This window comes from Zootoca vivipara, chromosome 6, assembly GCF_965207765.1.
Source record: "Zootoca vivipara chromosome 6, rZooViv2.hap1.1, whole genome shotgun sequence".
In the NCBI taxonomy this organism is placed as follows: domain Eukaryota; kingdom Metazoa; phylum Chordata; class Lepidosauria; order Squamata; family Lacertidae; genus Zootoca; species Zootoca vivipara.
The window spans coordinates 54,374,175-54,396,402 of record NC_142589.1 but is presented as its reverse complement, the minus strand read 5'-3'; the positions used below and the strand labels follow the sequence as shown (position 1 = coordinate 54,396,402).

Genomic DNA, 22,228 nt, shown 5'->3' with positions numbered 1-22,228 from the left:
CAAGGCTCTAGTTTAAGGTGCTAAAAGCAGGGGGTTGGAAATGTGGGGAGGGAGAGAGGGAGAGGGAGAGAGAGGAGAGAGGGAGACAGAGAGGGAGAGAATCCCCCATCTTGGGCACGAGAAATGCAAGAAGGCTACTGTGCTAATAAACTGAATGCATTTGCCTTCATTCAAAGCATCCTTCTGTCCAGATTTTTTTTAAAATACAGTGATTCTATTCAACAATGCCAAAAACAAAAAAGCCACAACTGCTGGAATCCAGTTGGATCCCCTCCTTTGGAAACAGCTTTTTTAAAAAAAAGAAAAATCCATTTGATCACGAGCCATCAGTTGCAAAATATAATTCCATCTCTAAACTGAGTGGTGGAGGATAAATGTTTTTAAATCCACACACAATCAAAGAGATGATGAACCACAGTTCTAAATAATACCCGTTTCTAAACCTGCAGGGCCATTAAAAAGCGAAATTGTGCATTTAGTGCGATGGAGCAATAACAACAACATCCCGATCCTCAGACCTCATTATCTGCTAGCACCATTTATAAATACCCTCGTTTCCATTTTGATGCTATTACCGTTATGATTTCTGAAGGGGAGGGTAATTCAAAACAAGGAATTGGAAACAATCAATGAAAATAATAGTCGAGAACAAAGAGCATTTGTAAGCATCCATTCACTGTTCTCCCCCCGCGCCCCAGCAAAGCACCCTTCCCCCTCCATTGCTGGGAGTGGGGATACCTGCGCGCCCGTTTCAATGGGCATCCATCTGCCAGGCAAACCCACAAGCCCATCGGGCGACTACTACGCCTTGCCAGGGCAACCCGGGGTGGGGAGAAATGAAAAGGCAGGATGCCTTTTTGGGGTGCCTGGTTCCTGGGGAACACACCCACCCCAGAAACCTCCAGTAGGAGCAGACGGCGGCATGCCGAGGCTCCGTGCAACGGAGGCATAAACGCGACCCTCGGTGCTTCGGTGGGGGGCGGGGGAGGGGCGCGCGGAGGAAACCGATCCGTGGGCTCGTGGGTGCAAATCCAGCACAGCACCCCCCTTATTTTAAAGGCTCGCCCTCTGCCTTCCGATGGGTGCTTGCCCCGCCCCGTCCAGCCTTTTGGGTCTGGGGGCTGCAGCTGGAGCAGCAGCAGGTGCAAAGATGCCACTGGAGGAGGGAGCATCCTTGCCTGGAAGCGGGGGGGGGGCTGTTGCTTTGACACCATTTCATTGCTCCCTCCCTCGCCGCCAGGCTATAGGGTGCCCCCTTCCCCTCCTTCTCCCCCAGATGCTGCCAGAGTGCCATGGCGCGGAGGAGAGGGGAGAGAAAATGCCCCGGCCGCCTCCGCCCTCCCTCCCTCCCTCTCTAAACCCCCTCCGTACACCGCCCCCACACCCCGTCTAACCTTACCCGGCGGCCTGAGTGGGTCGGAGCGCACGGATCCGACCTCCGCGCGTGCACAATGGCCGAACTGCCCAAGCAGCCAGCAGAGGAAGGAAGGCGGGAGCGGGAGCCCGAGCCCAGCGAGCGAGCGAGCGAGCGCCGACCGCCAGTCCCTCCCTCTCTTTCCCTCTCTCCGCCGCCAGCAGCGCGCAGACGCCGCCCCTCGCCCAGCCCGGATCGGGACCGCCCCGCGGCCAGGCGCGCCCACGTGGACGGACTGGGGTGGCACGACCCCCCCCCTCCACACGCACAGGTGGCCACCACGGGGAAGGTGCTCAGGGGGGGAGAGGGCCCACAATTAGCCCCCTGGCATAGGTACTCCCCGTAGATGCTGGGGGAGGCTCCCTAGAAAAGGCCCGCACCCATCCCGCACCCAGGCCAGCAGAGCAGCCAGAGGCATCCACCGGCCCCCAGAGAAATGCCCACACCAGAGCCTCGCAGTTAGCATCCTCTTCCAAATCCGAACCTCTCTCTCCCCGCCCCCGCCCAACCAGGACCCAAGCTGCTCCCTGCCTGCAGCCTAGCACTTATCATGGGAATCCGCCCCCCCCCCCACACACACACACCAAGAGCCTGGCACAGATGAAGCAGAGAGAGAAACGCACTCCTGTCCTCTCACAGTAGAGAGCCAGCATTGGAGAGAATAATCCCATGTCCATGGCAGCCTTGGCCAACCTGGTGCCCTCCAGAGGTTCTGGGATACAGTGCCTGGCTAAGGCTAATGGAAGTTGGGCACCAGGCTGGCAAAGGCTGATCCATGCACATTTTCAGAGGGATGGGTAATGCCTTCCATCCAGTCATCTCAGAGCCTGGCCACACCATTGACTCCATGTGCATACAGGAGCCACTGTGGAACTGGTGTCAGGCCTGTTATCTGCTGAACATCAAAAATTCTATGCACAGCTTGGCATAGGATAAGGTTCATGCAGCAGCCATCATTTGCCATAGATAGCACACCCTCCTATAGAAGTTGGCACTGTTCTGGAGCTTTCCAAAGTCACACCAACCTGACACAAATCACACCCATCCCACACACCTCCATCGGAGCATGAGAAGAGCTTGTCTGCTCCCAAATCAGACCCAGAATGCCTTTAGTCCAGCTTCTCATTTGTGCTGTGGCTAACCCTCGCCTATTCTACCGGTAACAGCCTTCTCCTATTGCTTGTCCCACCCCAGGTATATTCCCTCTAAACATGGAGCTCAATCTCTTTTCCTGCAACACTGAATTCATCTCTTCTTTTATTATTACAACAAGCCTTGCAAGAAAGTCCACAAAAATTAATAGGCCGTTGTTGATTAGTCCATCTGCCTACGCATAGTCATCTGTGGCGCTTGAATAAATGGGAAAAGAATCAGCTACTGTATTTCCCAAAGTGAAAATGTTTCTTCCACCTGCTCAACTGGAAGTGAGTCTGATTCGCCAAAGGTGAACCAAAGGAGTGGCTATTTACAGGCAGCCTGCTTGCAACAATCACCAATTCCAGAGTCCTGCTCTGAAAAACAGGTGCTGCCTGTGAGCCCTGCCTCAAATTAAACTTAACGGACAGCAACCTAGTTTTCTGGGAAAGAAAATCAGACTGCTGCCTCTCTGTGGAAGATGTCGCCTTTCCTGCAGGTAGCAGAGCACTGCTGCTGCTTTCAAAAAATCAGCCTGTTTTTACTCCAAAAAAGTATGTGCCATTCAGGAGTGCATGGCAGGACATGTTTTTCCCTTGTCTCATAACACTAGAACTCATGAAAATTCAATGAAGCTGAATGTTGGAAGACTCAGGACAGATACTTTTTCAGGCAGTTAGACTGTGGAACTCACTGCCACCGAAGGCAGTGATGACCAGCAACTTGGATGGCTTTAGTTAAGACAAACTCATGGAGGAGAGGGCTATCAATGGCTACTAGCCAGGATGGCTGTCTTGACCTCAACTGCCAGAGGCATCATTCTTCTGAATACCACTTACTGGAAACCAAAGGAGGGGGGAGTTCTCTTGCACTCTGTTTGGGGGCTCCCAGAAGCATCTGGCTGGCCGCTGTGAGGACAGGATGCTGGACTAGATGGCCATTGGCCTGATCCAGAGGGCTTTTCTTAGGTTCTTATGTTTATAAACACTGATGCACCTGCATGATGAGAGGAATCCCAATCAGGCTGTGGGAACGGGCAGTACGTGGACCACAGCAGCTTCCTCAAAAAGCACCATTTAGCTCGGGGGTGGGGAGCCCATACTGCAAAGGTGTGGCACATAGAAGGTCTCAGGATTGATCCTTGGCATTTCCAATTAAGAGAGTCAGGTAACAGGTTGTTTTATTTATTTTCATTTAACGACATGTGTCACTTAATAAAAGCAAACAAACCTCTAAGTGGTTCACATAAAAAATATAAAATATTCATAAAGAAAATACCAATAAAATCGGCCGACTTGGAAAAGCAAGTAAACATAATCAAATTATGAAAATATAGATAAGAATGAACAGAGATGGGGCGGAAAAGACCCCCTCTGTGCCCAAGACCCCAAGCAGCCACTGCCAACCAGAGTAAACAATGCTGCAATCGATGGACCAGCCGTCAGGATGAGGCAGCTTCACATTTGACAGTGGGACAGAAGATGGTGGGCTCTCCTTCATTGAAGGTTTTTGAGCAGAAGTTGGATGGTCTTCTGCCAGGTATTCTTTAGTCATGATTCCTGTATTTTCAAGAGGTTGGACTAGATGACCCTTGGAGTCCCTTCCAACTCTATGAATTATTTTGTGAAACATGATCCCATAGAAATGAACAGACAGACACCCCCATGCTCTTGCACAGCTCCTCGTCTTTCTGAGGTGAGCTGGTGGTGGGATGGGAAATATCTACACCTCTTGGAGAACTTTAAAATGGCAGCTTCTTTAGGACAAGCATAGGATTTCCTGTTGACCTTCTGTGTTCAGAGTCAGTAAACCTCTAAAAGCCAACTGCTGTGAACAAACAACAGAGAGTGGTTCTTGCTGTTTGGCCACAGAGTGCTGACCCAGCGTTTGTTTTCCTAAAACTAGCTTGTTCTGTGGGATTAGGTGGTGTTATGCTCTCTCTTTCCCATGACGGCTAACCCCCTTCATGCCTCGTCATTGGCTTTCACTCTGTTCTTTGCATCCACAGAGATGTTTCTTTTCTCAGACCAGCAGCTCAGGGAGTAGTTGCAAAGAGACCCATCCAAGGACCAGCAAGCCCCCTGAAAGAACTACAGAGTCAGGCATGGGCATAGCCATGTCTATATGTATTTAAAACACCCAAATAGGTTTTCTGAGGACGCACATGGTGAAGCTGCCACCACCACCACTCTTTCCTTCCTCCTGGATCCAGTCCAAGGCCTTTAGCATTAAGGCAAATCCTCTAACACTCCGAGAGAGAAGTGTGGGATTAATTAAAAACAGTACAGACCAAACATTTATGCTAATTCACACAACACAAGGCAGGACCTTACAAGATCCGCTTACTTTGTTAAGAACTTTTCCTCAGGAAGTTCGGACTTTGGCCAGGCTGCTTTCTGAAATACCATTCCAAAGGAAACATACTTTAATTACTGCCAGCCAGCCTCTCTTCCCCTCACCTGGGAAACCCAGCCAGATAAATTATTATTATTATATTATTATCACCTCCATTTCCAGCCTGATGAAGAGTTCAGGAGAACTCAAAAACCTACACACTATTTTGTGTTGTTGTCCTAAAATTGCCCTAATATGGCGATTTTGGCTTAAAATTGGTAACTGTTTTTAAAAAATACCTTCAAATACCAGACCAGCATCCACAGCTGTTTCATTTTGCTCAGCAAGAACTGTATGATTTTTTCCCTCATCCTTCCATGAACTGTTAGGTGTCACTCTTCTTCTGTCCCTTTCTCAATCTGTATTTTTCTTTTTTCTCAGTAGCTATTAGCTTAATCCAACAACTGGAACTGAACTCCAGCTGCAACACCCCCCCCCTCAATCGGTCCTCCCTGTTGTGGATTTCCACAGGGCCCCCAATCTGCCAAGCCTGATGGCCGTTTACATTTTGAATTGATCTGTAAGAGTCTCTTGGGATGCAAAAGCCTTTCAAGATATTTAAATATTTCCTCCAATACTTGGATTGTGCTTGATTGGATGACTCAAACCGGAATGGATGCTAGCAAATGCCGCAAGATATGATGATTTTCTCCTCTTTTTAAAAGAGCTGAGTCTTCTCTTCCTTTGTCTTATTTTAAGTGCACTTTCCCCCTCACATTCTTTGTGGCAAACTAGCAATTATCACGACAGTGCGTGTCAGCCTCTGGAAGCGGCATCACACTGCAGCTCTGTTCCCCAGCTCTGTGTGTTTTTTCACTTACTGGTTCATAATTTATTTCAGCATCGTTGTGGCAAATGACTTTGCACAAAGGCAAAATGGCCAGTCATCACCAGGCTCTTGAGCAAAGTTGGACATTTTGCTCTTTGCTCTGGAAGTCCTACTTGACCCTTGGTAATTTAGGTTGGACTGAGGTTGCTCAGCAGCAAAGCTGGGGTGGGGGTGGGGATGGGGATATGGGCTCCAAGGCACACCCTCCTTTATCCATCCTGACATGTTCCAGGACTGAGTCCTCTGGGTAAAAAGCCACCCCCTTCATTTCCTGGGTCTCCCCTATTTTTCTTTAGTGGTTCTGAGCTCGGAGCACCAGACCCTCCAAGTATCCCTATTTTCCAGGGACGTCCCTGATTTAGAGAAGCCACCCCAGTTTTTGATTTGATGCCAGAATGTCCCACTTTTCCTTAGGATGTCCCTATTTTCACAGGAGAAATGTTAGAGGGTATGGAGTTATCCAACCCCTGAGCCATCTGAAGACAATCCTGTATAGGGAAGGTGTTTTTTTAAAAATGCTTAATATTTTATTATGTTTTTGTAAATGTTGGAAGCTGCCCAGAGTGGCTGGGGCAACCCAGTAAGATGTGTAGGGATATAAATAGTAAAATAATCATTATGGAATGGGACGTCCCTATTTTCATCGGAGAAATGTTGGAGGGTATATAGAGCACCATCCCAGAGTTTGCATACAGCCAGACCGGGGATGAGTTTTCAAAGGGAGTACTAAACAGATTTGGGTCAATGGTTATTTATATCATTCACAGCCTGCACCAACATTCAGTACATCCCCTGTTTCCCTTCTCATGGCAGGACTCTTTGATGTCTGTTTTTATTATTTTTTCCTCCAGAGCTGATTTTGGTCCTTCTCTTCAACTCTTTTCTGTTTTGGCATCTTCCTAATCCCCCTGACTGTGTTTGTAAGAAGAGAGAGAGGGGGGGGGAAGGAGGAGGAGGAGGAGGAGGAGGAGGAGGAGGAGGAGGAGGAGGAAGGGAGCTTGCTGGGCAGCCTTAGGACTGAGCAGGAATGGGGCTGGCCTAAGGAAAAGTTAGGAATGTGCCATTGGTGGGCACAGTTCAGTGATTTTGCTTAAAGGATCAAGTTTATATCCCTCATGAAGGCAAATATATGTGTCAAAGCACATATCTGCTGAAATCTGAGGGCCAGAACAATCAGATTCTTGGTTGTAGGGTACAGCTCAATGACTGGCAAAGCCAGAATTATATATGCAAAGTAGCAAGCATGTAAACATTTCCATAAGTTTGTATAATAGAACAAGCCCCATTTCACTCTTTAAAAACCCATTTCTACTGTTTTATTGAGCCATGAATAAAGTTGGATAGGTTAGACTACTGTATGTCCAGCCTTTACTGAGCATTCATTCTGATTTTTTTTTTAAAAAACCTAGGTTATATGACAATGAGCATTCATTCTGATTTGCTTCTGTGGTGTTTATGTGTCTTCCCATTAATCTTTCATTCATTTGTACACTTTTCAAAGCATTTCCCATCACTTTCCAAACTGTAAAAAGTCTGTGGTTTGGATATCTCTCTCTCTCTCTGATTTGTTGTACTATGGCAAGAGAATGCTTCAATCCACTTTAATTACACACACCTCAAGTTCCCATATACCGTACATACCTGTGTACTCTTCTATGCCTTTGAATCCCTCCTGCAAAATTCTTGCAGTCTGGAGGCACCCTAAAAGCACTTTGCTGTTTGTTAAAGTTTGAAAATGGAAAGTGTGCCTTATTTGCCTAATCATGTATGCAAGCTGCAGAATTTGGGTGCAGAATTACCTTTTCACATGGGCTATCCCATGGTCACCGTTCTTATTCTTAATCTTATACTGTATATTTCTTTATATCCTGCCTTTCCTCCCAATGGGACTCAGTGAGGTCCACAGATAAAAATAAGAACCACTAAAAACAGAAAAAAATATCATTTAAAACATTAAGCATTGATAGAATTAAGATGAGATACATATATAAAATCTATTAAAACCATACCAATAAAAACAGCACAGCACCATACCTTTCATTAAAGCAGTCCCCCAAAGTCTGTTTGGAAGAGTCTGCTGTACAAGCCCTGTAGAGAGGAACTGCAGAAACTTGCAGAACAAGTTCATAGCCAGAGCTGAAGTTCTGTTAGACGCTGCGGTTGGTGCACCCTGGGAGCTGGTCTTCCCTTGCTCCCTTTTAGCGAACGCTCCTTTGGTCTGTTACTAACAGGGGAAATGGAGCATCTGTGTCTCCCACCAATGAAACTTTGACAGGGGCACACCAAGCATCTTCCTTGCTGCAGGACCCATCTGTGTTACAGTAATTAATCCATCTGGGACCTGAGCAAGGAGGGAGTGGCCTGCACCTTCCAAAGGGGATGAGTTGAAGACGAAGAAGAGGAGCCACCAGCTGGTCTGTTGGAAAGAAGATACACCTTGTAGGGGTGGTCCTTTACAGCAACATCTTAGCTGCACTTCCATAATAATAATATGATAATTTATTATACCCAGCCACTCTGGGAGGCTCCCAACAAAATATTTAAAACACGATAAACATCAAACATTAAAAACTTCCCTAAATAGGGCTGCCTTCAGATGTCTTCTAAGTTTATTTTCTTGACATCTGATGGGAGGGCATTCCACAGGGTGGGTGCCACTACCGAGAAGGTGCTCTGCCTGGTTCCCTGTAACCTCACTTCTCGCAGTGAGGGAACCACCCGAAGGCCCTCGGAGCTGGACCTCAGTGTCCGGGCTGAACGATGGGGGTGGAGATGCTCCTTCAGGTATACTGGGTTGAGGCCATTTAGGGCTTTAAAGGTCAGCACCAACACTTTGAATTGTGCTCGGAATTGTACTGGGACCCAATGTAGGACTTCCAGGACCTTGAATAACCTTGGGTGCCCTTTCCTGACCCCTTTTGTGATTCTCATAGAATTGTAGAGTTGGAAGGGATACCGGGGGTCATCTAGTTCAGCCCCCTGCAATGCAGGTTCTGACATGTCCCATTTGAGGTGCATCGACCAGAATGATATTCAAAGTGCAGTTGCACCACAGATTAGTGGAGTGGCATTATGATATTGGCAGTTTTAATGCTGAAATGCAGCCCCCACCACCCCACCCAGCACATCTGTGCTGGCTGGGATTGGTGGGGGTTGTAGTCTAAAACATCAAGTGAAATGGAATGGAGAAAACCATTTTGGCAGGCAGCACTTCCATCAAAACTTCCTGCTGTGGGTGCCTGCTTCTGTTATAAAACAGGTAGACTATTACATGCCTTTTTACAAGCACCCCTCAAGGCCTTGCTGCTCCAGGTCTGGAATGCAGGTGGAGCAAAAAGGAAAGTGGTCAGGGCATGAAGCACCTGATCTGCCTTGTCCTGTCCCATTTTCCAATAGGCCTCTGGTTTTTTGATCTTGCAGCCTCATTGCAAGGCCAGAGCGCAGCTGTGGAAAGGCAGCCTGGCATAATTAGCTGCTTGCTTTCCTCTGCGGGCAGCGGGGGGAATTAACACACTCAGCCAAGTGAGGATTTATCGCTGACTACACACAGTGTGAGGACAAGAGCATTATGCTCATGACTGTGTTTGCAGAGAAAGAGAGAGAGAGAACACTCTGCTTTATATTTACGGATCTTGCTAACCAGCGGGAGGACACTTCTCTCTCTCGCACACTCAGTTAAATCCATTCATTCTCCTTTTGGTCACCTTCAGAATTCCGGGTTTTAAACGCAAAAAATCTTTTGGGGGAAAAGGTTGTTGGGTCTCTTCACAACCACCTGAAACACACTAGCATACATACCTTACATAATAATGTTATAACATCTCATGTATGACACACACAGGAAAAAATGTACAGGTATTTGACTTTTTTCCTGTTGTATTTCTTAAATGTGTCACACACTCACACCCTGTGAAATTCATTCTTAATGAATGAAACAAGTCACACAAGGGTGAAGATTTAGCAATGAAAAAAGATCAAACACACAAGGTCCAGCTTGGCCTCTGCCTCACCCATTTTCCCTCTTCTCAAACTCTCTGGGCGGCAGGGGGCATTTCTGAGCCTGGTTTATACTCCCAATTTGTTTTGGGAACTTTCCACATTAGTGATATCATCATCACAGGCAGCCAAGTTTTGCTGGAGGGACTTTGTGCTACAGGGCATTTTGCATGCAAAATTAATCCTGACCCAGTGGAAGCTGTAATAAAATGTTGCACCTAAGAGTGAGTCTGTTCATGGTCCTAGCCAAACATGCCCTCTTCCTGGATACTTATTTCAGCCTCTACCAACCTGGCACCCTCCAGATGTTGGTGGACTACAACTCCCATCAGCCCCAGCCAGCATACTTTACTGTTTTCCACCACCCCCGCTAGGCAGCATTGTACACCCACTGAGCTTGTTCAGTCCTCATTGGCTTTCTTCCCTAAACATTTATTGTATTGCTGCAATCTTTGGATTTCCCCCAAACATGCTGAGACTTCCTTCTTGAGAGATAATGGGGGCCATTTTGGCTAGATAAGGGTACATGTTTGGGTCCACTGATTGGATATTAGTAAAGGACCCCTGGACGGTTAAGTCCAGTCAAAGGCAACTATGGGGTGTGGTGCTCATCTCGCTTTCAGGCCGAGGGAGCCAGCCTGTGACCACAAACAGCTTTCTGGTCATGTGGCCAGCATGACTAAACCGCTTCAGGCACAACAGAACACTGAGACGGGAGCCAGAGCACACAGAAATGCCACTTACCTTCCCGCCGCAGTGGTACTGGTGTGCTTTCGAACTGCTAGGTTGGCAGAAGCTGGGACAGAGCAACAGGAGCTCACCCCGTGTGGATTTGAACTGCTGACCTTTGGATCAGCAAGCCCAGGAGGCTCAGTGGTTTAGACCACAACACCACCCACTCCCTTGAATATTGCTTGAATATTAGTATATGGCAGTTGTAATGTGGGAGGTAACACACACACACACACACACAATTGGAGGATTTGCAGTACTGCATCACAGTCTTGGATTTGCATGGGCAAGAGAAGGAAAGTTTTAAAATGATGGTTTTAAATAACAGCAGAGAGTTGAGTAAAGGAAACAGAGAAAAAGTGATTTTAAAAAAATTGCAGAGCAGAATGATGAGGGGGTAACATTGAGGGAAAGAGTGACAGTTTAAAACAAGGTTTGAGTGCCATGAGAATGGAGCTGGGAAAGGCTTTGTTGTGTTAGTTTCAAATCATAAAGTTGTAGAGTTGGAAAGGACCCCAAGGGTGATCTAGCCCAACTCCCTGCAATGCAGGAATTTCAGTTAAGGCATCCATGACAGACAACCATCTGCTTAACAAACTCCAATGAAGGGGAGTCCACCACCTTCTGAAGGAGTCCACTGTCAAACTGCTGCTACTGTCAGAAAGTTCTACTTTCTTGTAACTTGAAGCAATTGGTTCGAGTTCTACCCTCCAGAGCAGGAGAAAACAAGCTTGCTCCAACTTCCATGTGGCAAGCCCTTCAGATATTTGAAGATGGCTATCGTATCTCCTCCCAGTCTCTCCTTTTTTCCAGGCTAAACATACCCAGCTCTTTCAACCGTTTCTCCTAAGGCTTGATTTCCAGACCCCCGATTATATTGGTCTCCCTCTTCAGCACATGTTCCAGCTTGTCAACATTCTTAAATTGTGATTCTCAGAACTGGACACAGTACTCCAGGTGTGGTCTGATCAAGGCAGAATAGAGTGGTATTAATAATAATAATACTCCACCCATCTGGCTGGGTTTCCCCAGCAACTCTGGGTGGCTTACAGCATATATAAAAACACTGTAAAATATAAAGTATTAAAAACTTCCTGATACAGGGCTGCCTTCAGTACTATTACTTCCAGACACTAGACTACTTTTGATGCAGCCTAAAATAGCATTAGCTTTATTTGCTGTTACATCACTGTTGACTCAGGTTAAGGTTGTAGCCTAGATTCTTCTCACATATACTACTGGTATTTGCAAGTCAGATGTCCCTCATCTTATATTTGTGTAGCTGGTTCTTCCTGCCTAAGTGTAGAACCTGACATTTTGTTCCTACTGAAATTCATTTTGTTAGCTTTGGCATAGTTCTCCAATTTGTTAAAGCAATCTTTAATCCCGGTTCTGTCTTCTGTGGCACTCTTTGGGTACGGTCAGTCAACGAGCTAAAAATCCACCTAACAGTAACTTCATCAAAAGCCTTACTGAAATCAAGATAACATTTTGCCTACCGCATTCTCATTACCCACCAAGCTTGTAACTCTATCAAAAAAAGAAATGAGATTTGCCTGGTGTGACTTGTTTTTGAGAAACCCATGCTGGGTCTTAGTAATAACAGCATCCTTTTTGAGGTGATCACAGGCTGACTGTTTAATTATCTGTTCTAGGATCTTCCCTGGTATCGACATCAAGCTCACCAGCTGGTAATTACCTTCCCACAATCATGTATTGCACTCCTGATACCATGTATTATTTTCAACATGATGTTCTATATTAAATATAGTAAATTAGAAAAGATATTTTATGAACAAGCAAACATCCATATATGTGCAACCTCCATCAGCTGAACTTACCCTTTTAAACTGAATAAAGTAACTGACAGGCTTGCTTTTAAGGTTCTATTCATCTTAAGGTTACAGGGGGTGTCTGCAAAGGGTCTGCATGGTAGAGGAGGAATGCATGGAAATGGGGGCGGGATCTGTGTGCAAGGGAGAGCTGAGAAAAGTGAGTAGGGTAGAGAGGGGAAAATGGGGCAGAAAAGGAGGTGGCATGGACTTGGGGGAGAAGCTGAAAATGGATGCAAAGTGGGGCTGCAGAATATGAGAGAAATGGCTTCAGAAATGGAGTTGGGGAAAGTGAAAAGCAAGCTTAGAAGTTGCATGAGGTGAGAAGTTCTATGGGTTAATACGAGGGGGGATGGCAGGGGGTTGGGTAGCAGTGTGAGCAGGGACACAGCCCCTATTATTAATATTTATGTATCTACAGAGACAGGCAGGCAGGCAGGCAAATGTGGGGGGAGGGAGAGCGCCTGTCAGAAAGGTAAACATGGAGCAACCAGGGAACAGTGTGACTTGATTGAAGTGGCAGGTAAGGTTTAAAAGCAACATTTCCTTGCTTCCCAGCAGATGACAGATGACAGTTCTAGGCTGGTAGGTATGGCAGAAGGGAACAGAATCCTAGCCTGGAGCTCTCTACCTGTAAATAAACACGAGTTGCTCCAGCAAATCTCAATACAGAACAGGTATTGCAGAAGATCAAGCAACCAAACAGCTGGTCCCTGCATACCTCAGACTTGCAGAACTACATGACAGCTCCTAAAATGATATAGCTGGCTGGCTAGAGACTGAGACAATGGATTTGAGGGAGAGAAAAGAGGGTTCCACCAAGCATGAAAGCAGAAGATTGGTAGGGACCCAAATGCACAGAGGCCTCTTCTTTCCCTGAATGAAATCCCAGAAGCCTTTGGTCTCCTCCAGTAACAAAACTTCCCAAGTTACTGTTTGCCAACAAAACAAAACAAAAAACTCTGGGCAATTTGGTAGCCTTTTTGCCACAAAAACTATTGCACACTCTCTATGTTAGAGACTGGGACATCACTCTCTGAGAATTCAATTACTTAATAGAGGATTCCCACTTAAGAGGTCTGTAAGAAGGAAAATGGTTGCTATTTATTTATGCAGGGCCATGAGTGTGTGCTAGGCATTGTAGAGGCTGTGGGGGCAACACCCTCTGTCCAATGGCCCTCTGCTAGAAAAGATGTGAATTTGCAATCCAGAAGAGGAAGGAGCAAGGAAGAGACTGATCAGATGGAAGTGAACAAGCTGAAAGGAGAAGTCAACACTGGGCTACTCAAAGGGGAAGAGTCCAAAGGACTCACACACCCTCCTGATAACTTGACATGGGCCACAACCCCTATCCAGGGTGCAAGAGGACTGCCCAACAGACTGTAGAAGCCCACTGGCTATCAGTCCAGATCCATTTGTTTTCTTATACTGCACTCATTGGAAGACTGTTCTATTCCCAAGAAGTAGCAGAAAACAGAGATTGGGATGCATGGGTGGGAAGTATCTGACAGAACCAGAGCACCAAACTAGAACTGGGCAAGGTTAAATACCTCACACAGCCATGAAGCTTATTATGTGACTTTTGGGGCCAGTCACCCTCACTCAGCCTAACCTCTTTCACACAATGTTTCTGAGAATAGAAAGGGGAGGGCACTGTGTACCTTGAGCTCCTTGAGAGAAGACAGGTATAAATGTAATAACAGACAGGCTTGTCTGAGACAGCAGGAACAAGTGGTGAAAGGAAGCTAACATTTTCAGCACCTAGATCGGGATGCAGAACCTCTCTCTTGGTGGTGCTAGACTACAACTCCCATCAACCCTGACCACTAGGTTGTGTGGGCTGCTGAGAGTTGCGATCCTAGCAACATCAGGAACGACACAGATTCCCCAGCCATGTTCTGACTGAGGTGGTCGCCTTCCATGTTGTGCATTCCACACTTTCACAGATTCCAAGCAAATGGCCACTTGCAGCTCTGTAATAACAAAAATGGGGGGGGGGGAGAAAAGAACCTCAAGCTTAATGTTCAAGACCCAAAGAGGTGGTTTTATTCAAGCCAGGAACACTCTGCCACTTCACTAGAAAGGTCTCCACCCTAGCCAGACGTTGTTGATACATTAGTGAAAGAACTCTTTTTTTTAAAAGGAAAACAAAAAAGGAAGAGAGACTGGGAAGTGGCTCCTGCTCTGTTTTCTCCAGGGTAAGCAGCAGAAGTTCAAGGTGTGGGGTCAAATTTCCCAGAATGGTTGTCAGGAGGGGTGTATTTTCCCTCTTTTATCAGCTTCTCCCTCTGTGCATGAATCGCCAACATTCGCTTCACCTGCCAAAGGAACAGAAGAGAGAGTTGGCATGTCACCTTCTGAGTTAAATCTTGCCCTCTCCAGCAGGTCAGAGCACGTAGGGATTTGTAAAGGAGCATGTTCCCATTGCTGAAGATCTCAGATTTAGCACTCCCTTTAATGTGCTCCAACTCACTGGAGGGTAACCAGATGCAAGGGAAAACATGGAATGCCTTTCCCTTTAAAAATTGTGCAAAAGAGGAGACTGCAACAGGGGAAGGCTTTGCCACTCCTTTGTGAGAAGTTGCACCTGCCCAAATCTTCTCTTCTATACAAGTGTAAAGATGTCAGATCAGTGTGGGGAGAGAAGGGGGGAAACGGACATACATGAGATTCTTTTTTTAGAGCCGATCTTGAGTTCAAATAGACTGACAACTCTGCTACTCTCAGTCTTGCAGTTATGTTCTTTAGGTCAAAGTGTCAGAGTAAGAGCCAGGAGGTACCTTACTAGTGAAAGGCTTTGATGGGCTCCCACACATGGCTGCCCTCCAGATGGCCTGCTATTCTCTACTTGCCACAAAATGATCTTTGTCTGCCAGACTCCTGAGGTGCCAGCACAGCTGACCAAGATGTTCACTCTGCACTCTCGGCTACAGAGATGTGAGAAGCCCAGTTAGGGATGGGCTGTTTTGTTAACAGCAGGTGGGGCTGGGGGAGGTGATGAGGAGAGGAGAGAGGCTCTGAAGCAGCAATACCTCACTCCCATTGCATGATGAAAACATTCAAAGGGGTGGGCCAATTACACTGAAAGATGGCAACAAGCTGCAGCTTGCAAAATATTTTAACGTTTCTCCCAGCTTACATCCACCAACCCAACAGAGTTTACATTTTGGAATTCTACCTGCTTCCCCCACCCTGATAGCACCTCAAAAGGTGTCCCATATACTGGCAAAATTCATGAGTCAGAATACCAAGCCATTTGGTCTGACTACACTGCAGGGCAGCATCACACATCAGCCCTGCCCATAGCTGTCAAGTTCTCCCCTTTTAAAAGGGAAATTCCCTTATGCTGAATAGGCTTCCTCGTGAGAAAAGGGAAAACTTGACAGCTATGGCCCTGCCCCTGGGGGGGGGGGGTCAACCAATGGATCCCCAACACTAGCGCACAAACCACAGAGCCTGCTTGCAGTTACCAGCATATAGAGTAAAGGCTGTTCCCTTATCCTATGTCAACCACTTGCTTTAGAGCTCAATTACAAATCAGTTTATTACACCCACACTAACTGCAGCTGTGAATTACTCTACCTCTCTAATGTTCTCACTGCAGTGAGAAGGAAGCACAGCTGCTTCTCTTTCCTTTGCCCCTCATGTTGGGAAGACAAATGGTAGCTCTGTGTGGCATCAAGGATGGAGGGGAATACAAGAGAATTCTGCCTTTGAAATGAGCTGCCTACTAATAACTTCTGCCCAGGGAAAGCAAACTTACCACATATCTATTCTCCCCAAAACTGTCCATACCATTTCTTTCAAGCAGCACATGGGAAAAGGCAGTCAACTTCTGCAGATACTCCAGCAAAAAGAAAAGCAAACAGACGAATACATCCTCGCACACAGATGCACACTTGCTGACCCTGGGCCCCTGCTTCAGGTCTCCCACTCACCATTTTTTGCTTGCTTATACATTCAGCAAGATCCTCCATCTCCTGCTGGCACTCCTTCTTTGCCCTTACGGACCCAATGGCGTCACCACACTCCAGCCACTCTTTCTCAAAGGCAAAGCACAAACTGGACTGCTTGTAGGGCTGCTTGGAACTCCCAACGAGCATCCACCTGTCAACATCAATGCCCAGCTGGTTCTGGAGATCGAGAAGTGGCATGGCTGAGAGGGCGAGAAAAAAACAAAACACCAATAAAGAAATGATTCTAAATGTGCATGGCTAGGTGTGTAGCTGAAGAGTAGCCAGGTGACTCAGGAAGAAATCCTCCTTAGGGGGAACATTAGACCCAGGGAGAGAGAAGCAGGAAGTTCTGGGAAGAAAGGCTTTAAAGGTGAGCATGTTCAAGCAGGAACAAATTAATCTGATGACTGCCTGCCTTCATCTTTGAAGTGGCAGTGGTGGATAAATAAAATATTCCCAGTTTAATATACTCTTTTTTCTCCTTTTTTTAAAAAAACACCGCCTAACACATCCTTAGGTGGAGGATATGGATAACACACATGGCAACGTCTAGGAGCTACCAGAGGTGAGGTCAGCTGGCAATCACTCACTGTACCATTGCACCAAGTAATGAGGAGGAGCAGGAAGTAGGGCTACAGCCACAGCACCTGCCCACACCTTTATGGGGGTGAAAGCCCACCCAGGGCTGTGTGCTAGCTCTGCAGTACAGCCCCCCCCCACTCACACCCAAAAAGGGGTGACATCAGCAGACAGGGTAATTATGAGATTTTCAATGATACAAACAATCTTTAATGGGAAAAAACCTTCACAGTCCCTAGGTTACTCAATGGCAAGGAACACTAAGTGGCTGGAGAAATGAAAACTGGGTGTCTGGGAATTGAACTGAGTGGCTAGAGAGGAAGTACAAAGGAAGAGACACATAGGCAGAACTACTCCACTGTTCAGTTAGGTCATTTCCCGGGTTCACATTGAGAAACTATTTTTAAATGTCCCTAGGGACAGAAGCGAGAACTGGCCATAGAAATCAATGGAGAAATCAAAGATTTTAACATAGCTAGGAATGGGCAAAAGTGTGTCCCACAAACATACATGTGTGTGCATTTAAAAAAAAATTCTCAGAGATTTGGAAACAGTTTGAAGAAGAAAAATTGCTTGTGATGTGAACATTCATTGTAGGTTTTTTGTGTCTGGTTAATGCTGACAATAAGGAGAGATTTCCAAGTCTAGATACCCCCCCCCCAAAATAATAATAGTGATGGTTTCAAAATAATAATTCCATAACTGGTAGAAATCCAAGATACATTTAAGGACTTAATGGTTACAGCACCATACTGCTGCCTCTCTAATGCTGAATATGCTGCAATTACCATCTGGAGAAAATCAATGCAATCATATTTCTAAACTACCTATAAACTGATACACTATTTATTTCATTTATTTCCCACTCTCTTCTCAAACGAGCCCAAGATGACAAACACTAGGAAATATGATTAAAAATAAATTTAGTACATATTCCAATTTTAAAACACATGTTTCCAAGTCATATGCCTGAATGGGCCCACTGAAACAAAGTTTTCAGGAGGCACCTAAAACAATATAGCGATGTTGCTGCCTCATGTCAATAAGAGGGGATTTCCACAGCTAAAGCTAGAGTGTTGCCACTCTAAAAGAACTACTCATAAACTTGGATCCAACACTGTGTGGCACTTGTGGAAGTTAAAGTTTTGCAGATCAAAGTGGCACGTAGGTAAGGTGATCCCTTAAGTAAATGAGTCCTAAGCCGTTATATAAAGGTAAAGGGTAAAGGGACCCCTGACCATTAGGTCCAGTTGTGACTGACTCTGGGGTTGCGTGCTCATCTCGCATTATTGGCCGAGGGAGCCAGCGTATAGCTTCCAGGTCATGTGGCCAGCATGACAAAGCCGCTTCTGGCAAACCAGAGCAGCACATGGAAACGCCGTTAACCTTCCCGCTATAGCGGTTCCTATTTATCTACTTGCATTTTGATGTACTTTTGAACTGCTTGGTTGGCAGGAGCTGGGACCAAGCAACAGGAGCTCACCCCATCACAGGGACTCGAACTGCCGCCCTTCTGATCAGCAAGCCCTAGGCTCAGTGGTTTAGCCCACAGCGCCACCTGGGTCCCTAAGCCGTTATATACCAAACTGTAAATTCTGTGAGCTTGCCAAATACACCTGAAACATTTACATACTTAAAGCAAGCTTAAATCCAATGAGATGTTTCATCAAAACAATTCATTTCCCTCCAAATTTCCCCTCCCCACCAGACTTCAAAATATTCCCAGACTACATCCCGCTTCACATCCACACACCCAGCTTCAAAGTTCCCAGAAGTTTAGCATATCTGGGAGCAGGACCAGCCCTACCATAGGGCACTCAAAGGAGATGGCTTAGCCGCACATGGTTAGTGCATCTAACCAACCCAGTGGTTGCCAATGTGGGCTACCTAGGGAGAGGTGGAAAGTGGGCAGCAGGGGGTGCTGGAGGTCTAAATGACTATCTGACTTTGAAAAGTTGGTATCACTGGATCAAGTTCATCAATTTTGTTGAACGGATTAAACTAATCTCTACTAGAGCCAGGGCCTTTTCAGTACTGGCCCCAACCTGGTGGAACGCTCTTTCCCAGGAGACCAGGGCCCTGCGGAATTTGTCATCTTTCCGCAGGGCCTGCAAGACAGAGCTGTTCCGCCTGGCCTTTGGGTTAGACTCAGCCTGACCCCTGTGTTTTTCTCCCTCATGGCTTGGATTTATGGCCTACTTGAAATGAGGCTGCACTTTAAATTTTAATACTGTATTTTAATCTGTATTTTAACTAATTGTTTTTATGTTTTATTGTGGTTCTGTTGGTGTCAGCCACTTATGGCCTACTTGAAATGAGGCTGCACTTTAAATTTTAATACTGTATTTTAATCTGTATTTTAATTAATTGTTTTTATGTTTTATTGTGGTTCTGTTGGTGTCAGCCGCCCTGAGCCCGGTTTTTGACTGGGGAGGGCGGGGTATAAATAAAAATTTATTATTATTATTATTATTATTATTATTAAATAGCTTTAATTGAATTTTTAAAAAGTATGCAATTAATTGTTACTGTTTTGAATTTTATTGCGCTATCTTCCTTAGTGGGCCGTACAAACCGCTGTTCTGAATGATGCTTTTTATGGAGTACCGTGAGGGGATGATCCCAAAAAAGATTTGGGAACCACTGCTCTAACCTATTCTTACGGCTACAGGTAGGTAGCCATGTTGGTCTGAGTCGAAGCAAATAAAAAAATTCCTTCAGAAGCACCTTAAAGACCAACTAATAATAATAATAATAATAATAATAATTTATTATTTATACCCCGCCCATCTGGCCGGGTTCCCCCAGCCACTAAGTTTTTATTTTGGTATGAGCTTTCGTGTGCATGCACACTTCTTCAGATACACTTGAAACAGAAGTCAGACCCTTATGTATATACAGAGGGTGGGGGGTGGGTGGGAATGGGTGATGGGCTGATGGGAGTGTTGATGGACTTCCATTTCATGCGGCTCAATGTGGTGCCTCATTGACTCCCATCAGCCATTCCCACCCCCACCCCACCCTCTGTATATATATAAGGGTCTGACTTCTGTTTCAAGTGTATCTGAAGAAGTGTGCATGCACACGAAAGCTCATACCAAAATAAAAACTTAGTTGGTCTTTAAGGTGCTACTGAAGGAATTTTTTTATTCTATTCTTACGGCGTTTTTGTTGCCAGGAGGAGGAAGAGCGGAAGGGGCTTTCTAAACTACCTCGACCAGCCAGGGCGCTATCATGCACTGAGGGGAGCCTCAAGGAGCTGCAAACTCTTCTGGGGGCGGCCCTCCCTTCCGCCAAAGGCATAGGAAACAGGCCCCAGAACCGTCTTCAAGTAATGGCTCTGCATTTTTATCTTGCAGGGAACTTTGCTACACAGCTTGTCCCTCCCCGCCGCAGGCAGACGGGGTGGGGAAGTGAAATGGATATCCTTCCCACACAACCCCCTCACCTGCCCCTTCCACCTGAGTAACAGCTCTCTCCCCCCCCCCCCCCCAGCCTTCCTTACCTACCTCCTACCTGTCCTTGCGAGCGTTCGCGACACTGCTGCCGTCAGGCGTGCCCCTCGCTTTCACGACAGTTGCGGCTGGACGTAAAACCGCTGCGGGACTCGCGGAGGATTCCGCTCAGATTACGTGTACGTGAGACACAGAGAACAGAAAAATGAAGAGTGACTCGCCGTCTCGGGAGTTAACTTCCGGGCTTACATTGGATAAACCATTTTTTGAGAACGAATCTCCCCGCCCTCTGCCGGTGAGAGGGAAGCGAGAGCGGCCTCTAGGGACAGGCTGAGAAAGCCAGAACGTGAACGGGCAGCAGGCGTGTTGGACGGTAAGGTGTAGTGGTGAGCGTTTCGGATTAAGACCTGGGTGGCCAGGGGTTCAAATCCCTATACAGCTTCCCTGCCTAACCTACCTCGCAGGGTCGTTGTACGGATTAAATGAGGAAGGGAATCTCCTTAGAAAGGAAAAAAAGTGGGATATAAACGTAATGAATTATTATTTTATTATTATTCAGGTTTCTATTTTAATTTTGTTCAGTAAGTTGGTTTTTTAAGAACTTAAACACTAGTCCTGCCAAGTCGCACCCAATTGCAACTGTGATCTATGAGGATGGGCAGGTGTGGCTGAAGACAGCGTAATCTGCATTGTACTCCGATGTTAACGCTGCAGGTCAAAGGTGGGGCTGAGGCCAGTTTGGATTTCCAGCCAGCCCAATCCTTATGCCAGAAGAGGAAAAGAAGAGGATCCCTCTGGTTGTAATTCAGGTAGACAGGTGCCCTCCTTCTCGGAGGACAGACCTCCACTCTCACATTGCCACAGCTCTGTTATAAGACCAGCTCCACCAGATTCTTCCTAGCTCTGGACTGTTTCCATTTCAGCTACCAAATAACTTTGTAAGAATTGGTACCCAAAGTATGCTCCCCCTCCCCCATTTCCCTTCCCATCTCATTTCACTTTGGTCAGTGAAGTCCCCCTTGTCCCGATTCCTGCTACTCCCCAGTGGAGGAGGAGGAGGAGGAGGAGACGGAGATGAGTGGTGGTGATAGGTGACTCCCTACTTAGGGGAACAGAGGCAGTCGTGTGTGGAGGAAACAGGATGTCACGGGAGGTGTTCTGTCTTCTGGGTGCAAAGATTCACGATGTGACGGAAAAGCTGCCAAGTCTTATAAAGCCCACTGACCACTACTCCTTTTTCTGATTCATGCGAGTACAAATAATACTGCAACACATAGCAAGGGATTATGAGACACTGGGCAGGGAGCGTAAGAGACTTGGGGCACAGGTAGCCTTTTCATCACTCCTTCCTGTTGAAGGTCGAGGCCCAAGAAGAGAGGAAAATGCTTGAGGTCAACCACTCAAGCATTTGTTGTGCAGGTGGTGTTGTCACGAAGGATTTGGCTTCTTGGATCACAGTCTCCGCTTCCTTGAGGTAGGACTTCTGGCGAGAGATGGGCTGCACCTCACAGCAGTTGGCAAGAATGTGTTTGCCAAGAGTCTTGAGAATCTGATCAGGAGAGCTTTAAACTAGATCTTGCAGATGACACCAAACTGGGAGGGGTAGCTAATGCCACAGAAGACAGAATCAGAATTCAAATTGGCCTTTACAAATTGGAGAACATGGCACAAGCTAACAAAATGAATTTCAGTAGGGACAAATGTACGGTTCTGCACTAAGGCAGGAAGAACCAGATGCACAAATATAGGATGGAGGACACCTGGCTTACTAGCAGTACATGTGAAAAGGATCTAGGGGTCTTGATGGACCACAAGCTTAACATGAGTCAGCAGTGTGATGCAGCAGCAAAAGCTAATGATAGCCATCTTCAAATATCTTAAGGGCTGTCAAATGAAGGAGGGAGCAT

General features: G+C 46.4%; 1 protein-coding gene across 3 annotated transcripts; it reads right to left on the bottom strand.

The window, feature by feature from the left end:
* Positions 1–14,354: 14,354 nt before the first annotated feature.
* Positions 14,355–20,425, bottom strand: NDUFS5 (NADH:ubiquinone oxidoreductase subunit S5). Of its 3 annotated transcripts, none has more exons than XM_060275866.2 (3): positions 20,372–20,425; positions 16,270–16,487; positions 14,355–14,649 (listed from the first exon to the last, which is right to left on the bottom strand). In XM_060275866.2, the coding sequence occupies exons 2-3, from the start codon at positions 16,483–16,485 to the stop codon at positions 14,545–14,547; spliced, it is 321 nt and encodes a 106-aa protein (XP_060131849.1). In that variant the 5' UTR covers positions 16,486–16,487; positions 20,372–20,425; the 3' UTR covers positions 14,355–14,544. The 3 variants fall into 3 exon arrangements, with proteins under 3 accessions (XP_060131849.1, XP_034976667.1, XP_060131850.1); XM_035120776.3 differs by having other exon boundaries at positions 20,376–20,425; XM_060275867.2 differs by having other exon boundaries at positions 20,383–20,425.
* Positions 20,426–22,228: the final 1,803 nt, after the last annotated feature.